The sequence below is a fragment of the Cervus elaphus genome, chromosome 5 (assembly GCF_910594005.1).
Source record: "Cervus elaphus chromosome 5, mCerEla1.1, whole genome shotgun sequence".
NCBI classification, from domain to species: Eukaryota; Metazoa; Chordata; class Mammalia; order Artiodactyla; family Cervidae; genus Cervus; species Cervus elaphus.
This window is the reverse complement of record NC_057819.1, coordinates 18,810,242-18,824,856: the sequence shown is the minus strand read 5'-3', so window position 1 is coordinate 18,824,856 and position 14,615 is coordinate 18,810,242. Positions and strand designations below refer to the sequence as shown.

General features: G+C 51.1%; 1 protein-coding gene across 10 annotated transcripts in view; it reads left to right on the top strand.

Moving 5' to 3' along the window:
* Nucleotides 1-12,913, top strand: part of KDM2B (lysine demethylase 2B) — a 115,088-nt gene extending 102,175 nt beyond the window's left edge. For 7 of the 10 annotated variants that reach the window (XM_043901909.1, XM_043901904.1, XM_043901903.1 and 4 more), the window contains 11 exons: nucleotides 1,360-1,503; nucleotides 2,730-2,816; nucleotides 2,988-3,257; nucleotides 3,444-3,557; nucleotides 4,235-4,273; nucleotides 4,406-5,085; nucleotides 5,871-6,034; nucleotides 6,125-6,286; nucleotides 6,933-7,151; nucleotides 11,594-11,786; nucleotides 11,917-12,913. In XM_043901909.1, coding sequence (XP_043757844.1) covers nucleotides 1,360-1,503; nucleotides 2,730-2,816; nucleotides 2,988-3,257; nucleotides 3,444-3,557; nucleotides 4,235-4,273; nucleotides 4,406-5,085; nucleotides 5,871-6,034; nucleotides 6,125-6,286; nucleotides 6,933-7,151; nucleotides 11,594-11,775 — 2,061 coding nt within the window. In that variant the 3' untranslated portion in view covers nucleotides 11,776-11,786; nucleotides 11,917-12,913. The remainder of the gene's footprint in view (nucleotides 1-1,359; nucleotides 1,504-2,729; nucleotides 2,817-2,987; nucleotides 3,258-3,443; nucleotides 3,558-4,234; nucleotides 4,274-4,405; nucleotides 5,086-5,870; nucleotides 6,035-6,124; nucleotides 6,287-6,932; nucleotides 7,152-11,593; nucleotides 11,787-11,916) is intronic. The other 3 variants (XM_043901905.1, XM_043901908.1, XM_043901901.1) reach the window with 1 other exon arrangement.
* Nucleotides 12,914-14,615: the final 1,702 nt, after the last annotated feature.

Genomic DNA, 14,615 nt, shown 5'->3' with positions numbered 1-14,615 from the left:
AGAACTGGACAGGCGACAAGTGCTCACGGGTTAGTTGCAATGTGGAATCTGAAACTGTATCAACACACTTTTCACACTGTTACATTAAAATTCATTAGTCTTTCTTGCCCCTCATGTATTCCTGCATAATATTGTAACATCAGACACTGGACATTTGGAAAATACTGGCTCACTTAGTTTTTACAGATTTTCCAAGTAGGGGCACATAGTGTTACACAATGTTAAAAAAATAAACACATTTGTTAACACCACCAGTAGTGTTCTCAGAAATGTCTTTAAGTATTGGGAAGTTGTCTATTTCATGATGTAAGTTTTCCAAAATTCTAATTTTTGTTTGAAAATTTGTATTTCATCTTCTGCAACAAATGCCTTCTTTTATTTTTCTGTAAGTGACAGGCTAACTTATTTTCATCCTTGAAAAAAATGTGCCATTACCCCCCCCCCCTTTTTTTTTAATCAGTCATTCTTTCCAAAAAAACTGATGTTCTGTGGAGAAAGGGCCAGTTCAGCTCACAACTTGGTCACAAGTGCTTTTCCTTTAGATAACCATCATTCTTTGGTGTTCAGCTAATGGCTGTTTCCTATTTTGTCATGCAGAATCTGAAAAGGATGTGACCTCAGAGGTCAGACTTTTAATAAAATCAATCATTTCTACTGCTTTATTGACGATATCCTTAAATGAAACTGGCCATTTCTTTAAGGAGCACATAGCCAGGAGTGGCCCAGTGACTGCTCAGGCATGTTGGAGCCTCTGCCCTGACACGTGCCGGTGGTTTCACCTGCCAGGGCAAGTATCATCACAGTGAAAAGGGCAGATGGCGTCTTGGTGGTATTCTGAAGACAGTTTGACCTCCCTTTAAAGTTCTGAGGACCCAGAATCCTCGGTCTGTGCTTTGATGGCCGCTGGAGAGACACAGCCTCAGCCCCGACACGTCCAGGCTTGGCTTGTGCCCCACCTCCCCCTGCAGGTCTTGTCTCAAGTGTGAGGCGGTCCCTGACCTCTCTGTTTCAGGTCAGCCCTCTTTTCCCTCACCTCTTCCCTGGCCTGGCCATCCTTGCTTTATTCTCCATTTCCTTTGTCACCATCTAACAGACTCTTCTGCATTTTGTCTGCTTCTCTCCACTAAAATGTAAGCTCAGGATGGCAGAGACTTCCTGTCTGGTTCAGTGCTGGAGCAGTACCTGGCATGTGGAGGTAGTACATGGATAAGGATTTGAATGAATGAATGAACGATGGGCAGCCCTGGGCTGGTACTCCCAGGGCTCCTGGAAGGCCCAAGGGGAGAGCTCATTGCCTTTGATCTGTTCCCCATGGGGTCCCGGCCATGCCGACTTCCTTGTGTTCTCCCCACCCTGCAGCCAGTGCTGCCCCATACCGCCGTGTGCCTGGTGTGTGGCGAGGCGGGAAAAGAGGATACAGTGGAAGAGGAAGAAGGCAAGTTTAACCTCATGCTCATGGAATGCTCCATCTGCAATGAAATCATCCACCCTGGATGCCTTAAGGTGAGCAGGCTTGGGGGCGTCGGGCTGCACTGCTCAACACCTGACCCTGGCTCGCTCTCTGGTGGTGCTGACGCTGGGGGTGGTTGGGGTGGAGGGGAGTAAGTCCCTTCCCTGGAAAACCTGGGAGTCTGGGGGATTCTATGCATCCGATGATGAGCTGAGAGCAGAAGGGCCTGGACTCGCTCAGACCTTGCACACATGCATGCACGCACATGCACATGCTCCACCTGCCAGGACCTCAGACCCACAGAGTTCCCAGAGTCTTGCACCTGGGCCAGAGAGACTGGGTAGTTGGGTTGCTCTTGGGGCTTCTGGGAAAGTAAGGCCTGGGCCAGGGGAGGGCAGGTCATGTAACAATAGGTGGTTGCATTCCTGTCCTTTGTGCCAGGAACCTGTTCCCTCGGTGTGCCTAGGACAGGCCTGCCTTCTCCCGGGGACTGTCATGCTGGGCCTGCCCTTCTTAGGCAGCCGGTTCCACCTTTGAAAGGAAGCGACTGCTCTGGGCTGGCACATACCTCACACCTGTCTCAAGTGAATTTCGTCACACCTGGCACCTCCTGTCAGCCCAGGTGTATCTCTGTTTATAAAGATGAGGATGGGCCCGCCAGTGGGCCTGCCTCAAAGGGTGCTTCGACTCTGGGGTGTCTGTCCCCTTTCCCTCAGTGACGTTAGTGGAGGTTTCTTAGTGGAGGTTTCTTTTGACACTTATCCCCTTTTCCCCAACACACCCACCTCCCACCCTGAAAGGGGCGCTATGACTTTCCCCCAGCCCCTGGTCACTTCTCTCTCTCGGATCTGAAGCTCCAGGAGTTCAGGGACAGCACGTTGACGGGCTGATACTAAGTACCCAGTACGGTGCTATGAAATGACTGAACAGTTTGTGGGTCCTTGCTGGGTGCCAGGCCCTGAGCTAATTGCTTTCACTAGGTTACCTCATTGAATTCTCACATAACTCCAGGGAAATAGGCACATTCCATTTATGGCTGAGGGTACTTGTCCACAGAGATTAAGCGATTTGCCCAGGATCATGGAGCTAGGAAGAGGCACAATCAGGATTTGAACCCTGACCTGAATCCAGAGCCACCCGTCTTAACTACTACTCTTTGTTTTTTTCTTGGTCAAAGGTGGTATGGAAGTAGCATTTGGGAGGGGGGTGTCCATGCCTGGGGCAGAGCTGGCCTTGTCCCCCACCTCCTTGCTTGCTGACTGGTGTGTGTCCCTCCCAGATTAAGGAGTCAGAGGGCGTGGTCAACGATGAGCTTCCAAACTGCTGGGAGTGTCCCAAGTGTAACCACGCCGGCAAGACCGGGAAAGTGAGTGCCGGGCTCCAAGTCCCAGGGGTCAGCCCGGGAGGGGTAGACCTTGGCCTTGCCAGACACAGCTTGTCCCCACCACGGCGATGTCGGCTGGGAGGGGCTACTGCGGACTCGGGGGCAGGGGCAAGTCCAAAGATATACAGTTGGTGTGTGCCTTCTCTGTTTTTGGCCTACAAGCAAAAGCGTGGCCCTGGCTTTAAGTACGCCTCCAACCTGCCCGGCTCCCTGCTCAAGGAGCAGAAGATGAACCGGGACAACAAGGAAGGGCAGGAGCCTGCCAAGCGGAGGAGTGAGTGTGAGGAGGCGCCCCGGCGCAGGCCCGACGAGCACCCCAAGAAGGTGCCCCCCGACGGCATCCTGCGCCGAAAGTCGGACGACGTGCACCTGAGGAGGAAGCGGAAATACGAGAAGCCCCAGGAGCTGAGTGGACGCAAGCGAGTACGCTTAGGGGCGGGGGGCGGGCAGCGGGCAGCGAGGGATGGCCTGGCTGGTCCCGGATGCAGGGGCGCGCGGGCGGGGGCGGGGACGGGCAGGGCCGCCCGAGCAAGTCACAGAAGTCCTGAGCCCAGCCCAAGAGAAAAGGAGGGGAAAACCAGCGAGTCACTCCTCTTCCCACCCCTTTAGGCCTCGACGCTTCAAACATCCCCCGGTTCCTCCTCTCACCTCTCGCCGAGGCCCCCTCTAGGCAGCAGCCTCAGCCCCTGGTGGAGATCCAGTCTCACTTACTTCCAGCAGCAGGTGCTCCCACGTCGCCCCCCACCCAGGCCCCCCCTCCGCGGGACCGCGAGTCCCAGGTCCCCCTCCCCCCGCGCCCCACTCCCACCCCGCCCCCGCCCCCGCCCCACCGGTCCTCGAACCCGCTACGCAGACGCTCCCAGGCACCGGTTCACCGTAACTTCCCAGGCCCCAGCCCCGGGTCGCTGGTTCCGGCGTGGGGCCTGGGAAGCTGAAGCTGCCGCAGGGAAGCCCTGTGGATCTGGGGAACCTCGGAGGATCCTGGCGGGCCCGCTCCGCCCACCGACCCTTCCAGCATCGGCCACGAGGTGGCGCCGGGTTGTCTTCTCCCAGCTCTAGCCATTAAGGCTCGGTGGGGAAATCCCGCAGGCCCTGCCTCCAGGCCTGGCTCCCAAAGCCAAGTCCGACCTGAATGAGCGACTGCGGCTCCCTGGGTCTGTCCAGGGGTGGGAGTTCAATTGGGTGGGGACAGTTCCATCAGCCTTCGCCACTTCCAAATCTTCCTTTAAAGCCAGCAGGCAGGGCCCACCCAGAGCGGAGGAGATGGGGGTTTGTTGGGAAGGTGACCCCATAGCCTCTGCTCTGTAGAGACTGTGGACTCTTGGTGGGGCTGGGTGTGGAGGGGACCAAATCCTACGACCCCTGGGAGCAAGCTTTGCATCTTTTCTTTCCCATGACAGCTAAAACCTGGCAAAGAAGATAAGCTTTTCAGGAAAAAGGTACCATCTCCCCCTCGCCGTTGTCCCGGCACCTCTCTTGGGGCAGTAGTCTTAGGGTGGAGGGTAGGAGGGCCTCGGTGGGCTCATCCCTGGGCCTGGGGGCTTACTCCCGTGCTCCCCTTCCTCCCTCAGCGGCGGTCCTGGAAGAACTCCGAGGACCGGATAACTCTGGCCAACAAGCCTCTCCGGCGGTTCAAGCAGGAACCAGAGGAGGACCTGCCCGAGGCGCCCCCCAAGACCAGGGAGAGCGACCACTCGCGCTCCAGCTCCCCCACCGCCGGGCCAAGCACTGAGGGCGCAGAGGGGCCCGAGGAGAAGAAGAAGGTGAAGATGCGGCGGAAGCGGCGGCTCCCCAACAAGGAGCTGAGCAAGGAGCTGAGCAAGGAGCTGAACCAGGAGATCCAGAAGACGGAGAGCAGCCTGGCCCAGGAGAACCACCAGCCCATCAAGTCGGAGCCTGAGAGCGAGAACGAGGAGCCCAAGCGGCCCCTGGGCCTCTGTGAGCGCCCCCACCGCTTCAGCAAGGGGCTCAACGGCACCCCCCGGGAGCTGCGGCACCAGCTGGGGCCCGGCCTGCGCAGCCCGCCCCGAGTCATCTCCCGGCCCCCTCCCTCCGTGTCCCCGCCCAAGTGCATCCAGATGGAGCGACATGTGATCCGGCCGCCCCCCATCAGCCCCCCGCCCGACTCGCTGCCCCTGGATGACGGGGCGGCCCACGTCATGCACAGGGAGGTGTGGATGGCCGTCTTCAGCTACCTCAGCCACCAAGACCTGTGTGTCTGCATGCGGGTCTGCAAGACCTGGAACCGCTGGTGAGGGGCCAGGCTCAGACTGGGAGGCACTAGGGGGCCAGCCTGTGGCTACACCCCGGTGGGCCAGGGCATCCCCATGGGAGTTGCTTGTGATGCTCTCCCCTTCTAAGTCAGTCCAGCTTCAGTATCCTCAGAGAGTTCCAGAGTCCCGTCAGTGTGGTCTTGTTGAAAGAGGTGAACCCTATTTGCTTTCCTGGCTTAACTCCTTGGGAGGTGAACTAAGAACCAAGTGATGTCCTTGTTCTCTAAGAGTTAGCCCAGGTGAGACTTCCCTGGTGGTCCCATGGTTGGTAATCTGTGCTTCCAGTGCAGGGGCACAGGTTCAGTCCCTGGCCGGGAAGTTAAGATCCCATATGCCAAGCAGTCTGGCACCAAAAAAAAAATACGAGCCCAGGTTAAGGGCACTTTGCAAGTTCCTGATGTTCCTGTTTCGTGAGTCCCCAGCTTTCTGACTTTGGTCAAGTTACTTACCTTCATCTGTGAACAGGCATGCTGCAGGGTTGTTTGGAAATATGATCTGTGGAAGGTGTCATAAAGCCCCCAGTAAATACTTTATAGGTACCGGTACTTTCCATGGGGAGTGGGGGGGAAGGGCTGTGACCACCCCCAGAGCAGCCTCTTCCAGGTGAGAATAAGACAGAAACTAAACAGAAGAGTCCAGACGGCAAAGTTAAGGAGCCTCCCCTTGGGCTTGGTAGGTTGGGGACTGACCACAGCCATGCAGGAGGCTCCCCTAGTGAGCTCCCAACTCTGATGTTGCCCCTTCTGCCGGGCCTGGCCCCCAGGTGCTGCGATAAGCGGTTATGGACCCGCATCGACTTGAACCACTGCAAGTCCATCACGCCCCTGATGCTAAGCGGCATCATCCGGCGACAGCCTGTCTCCCTGGACCTCAGCTGGACCAATATCTCCAAGAAACAGCTGAGCTGGCTCATCAACCGGTTGCCTGGTGAGCACTGGACCAGGGACCCCCCCGAGTGCGGTATTGGGGGCTAGAGGGCATGTCACCTTACCTATCGCCACCTCTCTGTCCCCTCAGGGCTCCGAGACTTGGTGCTGTCTGGCTGCTCATGGATCGCAGTCTCCGCCCTCTGTAGCTCCAGCTGTCCGCTGCTCCGGACCCTGGATGTCCAGTGGGTAGAAGGACTGAAGGACGCCCAGATGCGGGACCTCCTATCCCCGCCTACAGATAACAGGCCAGGTGAGTGGCTAGGCCAGGGGCCAAGCCAGTGGGGTTGTGTAAAGGTGGTGTGACCAAGCTGTGTGAGTCAGTCTGGTTTTCACTACAGACACGTCTGGGGCTTGTGTCCTCATCTTCTCTGGCCTCAGCCCTTCTGTTCTCAGTCAGCTTTGGGCACAGAAGGGATTCGTGAGAGGGCAGCAGTTCCCATCATGCCACTCTGGGAGCTCTGTGTGGGTCTGACTGCTTCGCTGCTCACTCACTTCTTGTTCTGAGCTCTAAGCCTCGGAAGCATCGGGGTCTGTGTGGCTGGACAGGGCCTCAGGGATGGAGCCCTCTAGAACAGGTTGCAGGGCTCACTGCTCCAAACCCATACCTTCAAAGAGGAAACTCTGCTGACCCAGAGATGCTGTGCTATCTCTGCTTTAACTAGCCAAGCACTGCTGGTGGAATGCAGGCTGTGTTTGTAGATCTTCTGACTTTTAAAGAATCTGCAGGTGTAAAACTTGACGTGGAATATGCCAGTCTTTAAATGTTGGAACCAGTCCTGATCTTTTAGGGGAGACACTCACTGGCTGAATGAAACCCAGGTGTCCCGTCTGGCGGGTGGGCCTTGTAGAGTGTCATGTCCAGGTGACCTGTTGCCTCTTCCACCCCACCCTCTCAGGTCAGATGGACAATCGGAGTAAGCTCCGGAACATCGTGGAGCTGCGTCTGGCCGGCCTGGACATCACGGACGCCTCCCTGAGGCTTATCATCCGCCACATGCCCCTGCTCTCCAAGCTCCACCTCAGTTACTGTAACCATGTCACTGACCAGTCCATCAACCTGCTCACTGCTGTGGGCACCACCACCCGGGACTCCTTAACCGAAATCAACCTGTCAGGTCAGTCAGGGGCACCCACGGGGCTCTGCCCAGGACCCCATAGTTGCGGGGGGTGGGGGGCATTTCACAGTTGTAGGGAAATACTGGCTTGCCTTTTGTTACAGGGTCACGTCCTAGGTGCTGTGACACACCAGGGAACAAGACACGGTCTAGTCTAGCGGGGAAACACGTTAAACAATTAAGCATTATTAGATTTTCAATAATTGCTACAAAAAATTAGTGCCAGTAGCAGTGAGCACACATGAGCACATAGCAGTGGCTCTTGACCCAAAATAGGGGCTAGGAAAACTTCCCTCGGGCCCACTGGATGAGCTGGTGCCGGGCAGCAGCTGGTGTGGGAGGGCGCCTGGCAGTGTGACCAGGCCAGGTGGATGGAGTACCTAGCTTGATGGCTGCCATTGTTGTTGTCGCTCACGTGTCCCCCTCCTGACTCTGCCATCAAGGGGCCCGTTGTTGACAAGAAGAGAACCCCACAGTGGAGTCCTCACTCCTTCCACTTACTGATGGGGCTGGAGTTTGTTCCTAAGAGCTTGGGGCATGACCAACAGGGAGGTGGACAGAGGTGACACCACCCATTCTCAGCCCAGTCAATAACCCTGTACTGGTCTGATGGCTCGGGATGGTCAGGTTGGGTGTGGGAGATTAGGATGAGACCAAAAAAAAAAACCACATTTTTTTCCTCTCCAGAAATTAGCAAGGAATAAATAATATCCTCACCTCATGTAAATTATATTTGGACACAATCCAACCTGCTGATTGGCTTGGTCAGCATTCACATGCTGTTTTGCTGTTTGCCTCTCTTCACCCTGTGTTTGTTCCTAAGAAACTCCTCCTTCCTGTTGCTAATGCCCCATCCGACTGGGAGCCGGGAGGTTTGGCTCACATGAGCTAAAGCTGTACCTTAGTGCTTGGGAGGCCCCTCCCGCCTCAGGGAGTTTCGGTGGCGGGTGGCAGTGGGGTGGTGGCCCCCCAAGGAGGCAGAGAACAGAGAACCACACTGAGGGTGAGCTTCCACCAGGACCTCAGCTACTGGTCTTAAACTGATGCCCGGCTGCCCCGTGGAGAAGGGCCTGGGAGGAGTGCTTGGTAGTAATGAACTCTTTCCCTCTGTTCTGACTGGGTCACTAGGGTATATAGCAGGGATACAGGTATAAAATCCCCCTCCCCTGCAGCGAAGAGGATGTCCATGATGTGTGTCTGTGTAAATCATCTGTTGCATTGTTTTCTGCCATAATCCAGTCACCTCATCTTTTCGTCTCAGAACCTACATTCATATCTCTCCGTTGGTGTTAAGAGCTGTGACATGTATGAAGGCCAATTTCCATACCCAGTCTTTTCTATATTTGGTTCTTTTTAACATATTTTCTGTTCCTGTAACTAGTTAATGGTAAAATAAGCCTCTGCCACAGAAAGGAATGTGCTTGACACATTTCCAGATCCTTCAGTGTGGTCAGATCAGATCTAGTAGCAAAAGTGAAGCCACTTTGGTGCCTTGCCTTCCCTGCCCCTGCTTCTCATATGGAAGAGCCACCTTCAAATTTTGAGCTCTTGCTGTTTGTTTACCTCCACTTTTCTAAACAGCCTACATTGCTATTTCTTGTTTATTTTTTCACTCAGATGCTCTTTTTGTTAACTTGCCTTGTAGAGCATAAGGATTACTGTTCTTAAATTCTCTACACTGCCGCCGCACCCCCACCCCCACCCCCCGCCAGTCTTCCCAGTTTGTGTGGTTAAGTCACTATTATTTACCACATTATGGCCATGCATGGATTGTCCACTGTTGAGCCAAAGTGTGTATTATGTTTCTTTCCTTGCACAATTTTTTTGTTTTCCCTAGAGTTAATAATTGCCTCCTTTTTGTTTGCTCAGTCTCTGAACAGACTCTACAACAGACTCGAGTACTATTCTTTACCCTCAGGAACTCCTCAGGCCCTTAACCAGTCTTGGTAGGAAACCACCCTCCTACATTTCTTTCCTCCTGTCCCCACTTGAACTTGACTGCCTCTGCCATCTGCACGTCTGCTTCCTAGGATTGCCTTGGTCTCTGTCTTGTGTAGGGGCCCCTCTTTCCTTGGTCCTGTATCTTCTTGGTTTATCTGTTTGTTTGGTGGAGGACATATCCAGACCTCCTGTGTCTGAAATGGTTTCATTATACCTTCATGTTGTAAGGTATAATCAATCTCTCAACTTGGAAATATATGTTCTGTGGTTCTGGAAAATTTCCTTGAATTATTTAATTTCCTTCCCTTCTGTTTTCTTTCTTTAGTAGTCTTTTTATACCTTTACTTTTTCCCCACCTCTTGTCTTTTGCTCTATTCTCTGGTTTTCCCCCACTTCTTACACAGTTCATAGTTCACCCTTGAACAACTTAGGTGCTAGGGGTGGAGCCCTCTGCAGTGGAAAATCCAAATATAACTGATGGTTGGCCCTTGGTATTCACACTTCCTCCATAACCTCAGATTCAACCACAAATCTGTAGCACTGTAGTATTTACTGTTGAAAAACATGGGCAGATAAGTTGACCTGCACAGTTCAAACATGTGTTGTTCAAGGATCAACTGTAGTGAGTTTTTCATTTCAGACATATGAAACTGCTTTATTATGTAGGTCAAAAAGTCACATATTGGCAGTTCTCACATGGTTTAGCCTATATTTTTAATTCAGAACTTTTGGAGAGTGGCCTGTTCTTGTTTCTTGGACCAGATATTGTCCATCCTGAGGATACTGGTAGTTATATTTTCTTCTCCACATAGACCATGCATTCCTTCAGAAGCAGTCAGTGGGCCTGCCTAAGGGGCTTCTCTCAGTTCTGTCGTCAACATGTGGTTTTCTATTCAGCTGATGGGCTGCTCTTGGGACAAGGTGGGAGCTTGGGACTGTAGATGTCATTGGGTGGTCAGCATGGGTTGTTTCTTTGGGGAAATCCAGACTTGACATCTATCCATCTTTCCTCTTAAGCTGGTCAAAGTTGCCAAAGGACACTTTCTTGACCTCCCAACTGAAGGGTTCAGGCCAGGCTGCTGGTGTTCTAGGGCTTGGCAGGAAAGGAGTCTGGGGCTCTCAACAGCCAGCAGGCAAATTTCCCTGTAACCCCACTTTTCAGTGGGCCCTCCTGCCTTCCACAGTGCCTGGTAGTGCCTAGTCTAGAGCCTTTCTCTTGCCCAGAGACAAACTCCCCTCTTCTGCTGGGGAGTCTTCCAGCTTTATACGTCTTCCAGCTTTAAACCCTTACAGGGTTTATACACCATCCTTTCTCACTTGACTTTTACAGTAAGATTGTGGGGGCAAATATTTGAGGGATTATGAGGTAAGGGGATACCCTTGGAAAATCAGAGGTGTTAATCTTCCAAGTCACCTCTTTGGCAGCATCCTTGTCACTTTCCCATCTGCCTGGCTAGCATGGGAGGCAGACAGCTTTCCATCACCACTTGTTCTAAGTTCATTGTTCAGGATTGGATTTTATTGACATTGTCTGACATGTGTATCCAAGACTTTGAGCATTTGTGCAAGGATGTTGTGCAGGCCTGAGGAGAGTGCTCTTTGGTGACTCGTGGGGTACTATGACGTGACTTCTTTGGACCACCTCCTAAGCTGGAGGGACTGTGACATATGGAGCTGGCACGGGCCTAGTGTGCATTACTGCAGTTCGCCCTTACTGTTAACATTTGTTCCTACTCAATTCAATAGCAAAATGAAAGTATACATACTAGCGATGACAAGCAAAGGTCAGTAATACCACTGAGATGAAGGAATCTCTGGGCTCAGGGTAGGGACTTAGCCTCAGTTGGATGAGAGCTGGCACTGCAGCTCATTGGCTGAGGGTTCAGTTCTAAAAAAAGAGTATGACAGACCCCAAGTCCACATTGATAAAAATACTCAGTTGAGGGTTTGGAGTTCCGATTTTGCTGAGGATGGAATCTCTCCAGCCACTTCTAGTGCATTGGTTTCCTACGTGGGTTTGAGGTAGACATTCCATGAAAGGGGATCAAGCATGTGGGGCCTTGCAGTAAAGCATTGGTGTCCAGGGGAGCAGGAGGGGCCCTGAGATGGCCTTACAAGTGTCCTCACTCCCCCAGCATCTCTTCCCTGGGAATGAGCAGGTAAGTACACAAGAGTGTGTAGAGAGAGGTGTTCCTCAGTAGGAGTAGACATGAAAAGCAAGATATTTTCATGTGTTGTGTGATCTTATCTGTAAAACAATATGGACAGGACCTGTTGATGTGAGAATGTATACAGGTAAGACTCTTACATGGGACAAGACTCTGAGCAATTTCACTTGGAACTTGTGGGTGTTTTTCAGGCATGTATGAACCTTTGTTAAGTAGTAGAGGAAACCAGGCCCCATCTGAGGAGACTGAACAGGAGAGCTGCTAGGGGCTCAGGGGAGGGGGGGTCCTCTGTTCCACTCCTCCTCCACCTCACCTGTGTCCTCTTCCCTCCAGACTGCAATAAGGTGACTGACCAGTGCCTGTCCTTCTTCAAACGCTGTGGGAATATCTGTCACATTGACCTGAGGTACTGCAAGCAAGTTACCAAGGAAGGCTGCGAGCAGTTCATAGCTGAAATGTCTGTTAGTGTCCAGTTCGGACAAGTGGAAGAAAAACTCCTGCAAAAACTGAGTTAGTCCAAGGACAAGTATGTAAATATGGGGCGAGGGGAGGGGAGACGCCAGGGGAGGGGGAAAGACTTTACAAAAACTAGGGCCTTTAAATATTTTCAATTTGGAACTTGGAACAACAAACCCCAAACAATTCCCTTTTGCAAGTCTTGCCGAGGGAGAAGCCAGTCTGCCACCGTTTGGGGGATGAGCGAGCCTGGTGCTTTCCTCTGGTCTTTCTGAATCAAAACCGCACTGCTTTCTGGACCATTGCTCAGGCGGCCTTTACCGAGAAGACATTCCCGTTGGAGAGGAGGATGGACTTGGGCGACATTCTCTTACTGAAGCATGAGCTTAGGAAATTTTGGGGGGGGTGGTGGTGTTTTTGTTTTGGACACCTTACTCCTGGCAACTTTGGGGGTTTTGGTGTCAACATAAAGTGGACCACACACCACATCTGCCGTCTCAACATGTTTGTTTGGTTTTGTTACATCTTACATTATGCAGAACTATTTTTGTACAAATTGTTTAAAAGTTATTTATGCAAGGTTTGAATGCATACCAGTGTTTTTATTGTTTTGAGATTGCCAACTTTCCTGGTTTCCTTAAGGTAGGAGAGAACTTTCCCAGTACTTCATACAAACCCATCTATACATGTGCCCAGATCCGGCAAAGCAGGCTAAGACCTCCAGTTAAAAGCATGTCTAACTGGAAGTTGAGAGTCTGCTTTGTATGTCAAGAAATTGCATAAGCATGATGTGGATATATGTAAATTATAGTCAAAGTGAGAGAGACACTTTGCTAAATTTCCTCTGTATAGAATTCACCTTTTTTTTTTTTTCCCTCAAGATTTTGAAATTCAGACTTCAGCCTTTGCACTCAGGAGGGGTTTGCTCCAGCATGAACTCTTATATTCTACATAGATCTAATTTATACAGTGAGTCGAGAAATAGAATAAATGACCCAACACAGCCTTTTCTTTTCTTTTTTTTCTCTCCTTTGAAGTGAGCTGAGTTCTCATTTGAGGTTTAGAACATGGCTGTTGCCCAGTTGTAAAGTTACGCATTCATAAGTGCCATTGTTGTAAGATGTTGTTTTCTTAGACCTTCCCTGATGCGGTTTTACCTTTGTTGAATTTGTATAAACAATTGTACAAAAAAAACCACTCTTGGACTTGGAGGGTTTTTGTTCTGGGGCGGACTGGAAGTGTGACTGGGAGGTCCAGATGCAATAGTCTCGGCACCAGTGTTATATATTCTGAAGCCAGACTAGGTATCATTTCTTAGTCACCAGAGAAATGCAGCAGCCCCTTGGTACATGTTTTTCCATCTTCAGAAAGAGATCTTGCTGTTCGTAGCTAATAAGGTAACGTCCACATGTAAGAATTAGGTACGAACTGCTTTAAGGGGCAGAGTGGCTTACCTGTGTGGTTGCCTCTGACCACACCTGTATAAGGTAACTTCCACAGCCACTTGGCATTTCCACTGCCAAAGAGGGGGGATAGGGGTCCACTTGCTCAGACTCCAGTGGAGGCAACTCAAGGAGACCACAACCTGCACTGGTGACCTTGGGCTAGGGTGGCTGGAGGCCCTTAGCTAGGAGGTAACTGCTCCAGGTAGGACATCAACTTGAGATCACAGAAAGATGCAATTAGTCATCTGAAAATAAAGATAGCCCAGCTTCCTTCCTCAGTCATCAACAGCACCACCAGACTTGGGTCTCACGGGACTAGCCTTTCCCAATAATAGTCATTTCATACTCACACCACCACCCCAATCCTTTTTTTTTTCCCCATGGTAAAATGGTTTTAGATCCCATTTAGGTCTGCCTCCTATTCATTTAAATCCAGAGATCCTTTCTGACTCAAACTGGAGACATCTGAAGCTGTTGCACCCTGGAATTTAACTCAGGGGATGCATTTGACAGAGGTAAGATTAGTTTAACACATGATGGTTTGTTTATAAAAATGTGGCTTACCTTTACAAGCCTGATCACTCATCGTGGAGCACTCACACCAGAGGTCAAGTTGCAGTTTTCTTGGCAGCCTGAGTGCTGCGAACCTCTGAGTAAGAGTTACCCTGATGTCCAGTAAAGGCATCTTCTTCTTTGGGAACTGCTGAAGGGTGACAGTGGTTTCCAGGTGGAATCTTGGCATTAGAAACTGACCCTGTTTTCCAGTCACATTTGTAGTGCGCTGGTCACAGATTACCATTCCCCAGGTGTACCAAACAATCCAGTTAAGATTATATAGTAAGAGTCCCTTACACACAAGTTCTGTTCTGACAGCACATTCCTAAATTCAATTTGTTCTGAAGTCCAACAGAGTTAGCCTAGATAACCAACTAATGTAATCAGATATATAGAACTGTACAGGTTTATAATATTTTGGACACAAATACCTAAAAAACACAAACATTTCTAATCTAGTACAGACTTTTAAGTACAGTACCAGCTACATCACTGCTGCTTTTACGCTTGCTTCCAGACATCCTGGGCTTGAAATAAACACTGTCTTCTCTACAGTATTGTGAAGTACACAACCACTCGTAGAGGAGGCATGCACGTGACAATGTATGCCAGGTATGTGAACTAACTCACATGACTGGACGTGTGAGCACATGTTCACAACTTGAAGGTACATTATGTTAGGGTACTTAGTATATCCCAGTACAGACCTAGTCCTTAGAGAATGAGCTTTAGATGAGGCTGGGCCAAGCTAGATGCTTGCAAACAGCTATTCTGAGCCCAAATATATCTGATGAAGTAATGGAAGGCACATAAAATATAGGGAGCACTTCCTGGGTAAGACCACATCTTAACCCAGGAAAGAGGACAGGCTCCAAACCTCCTTCCTCGAGGGATGCTGA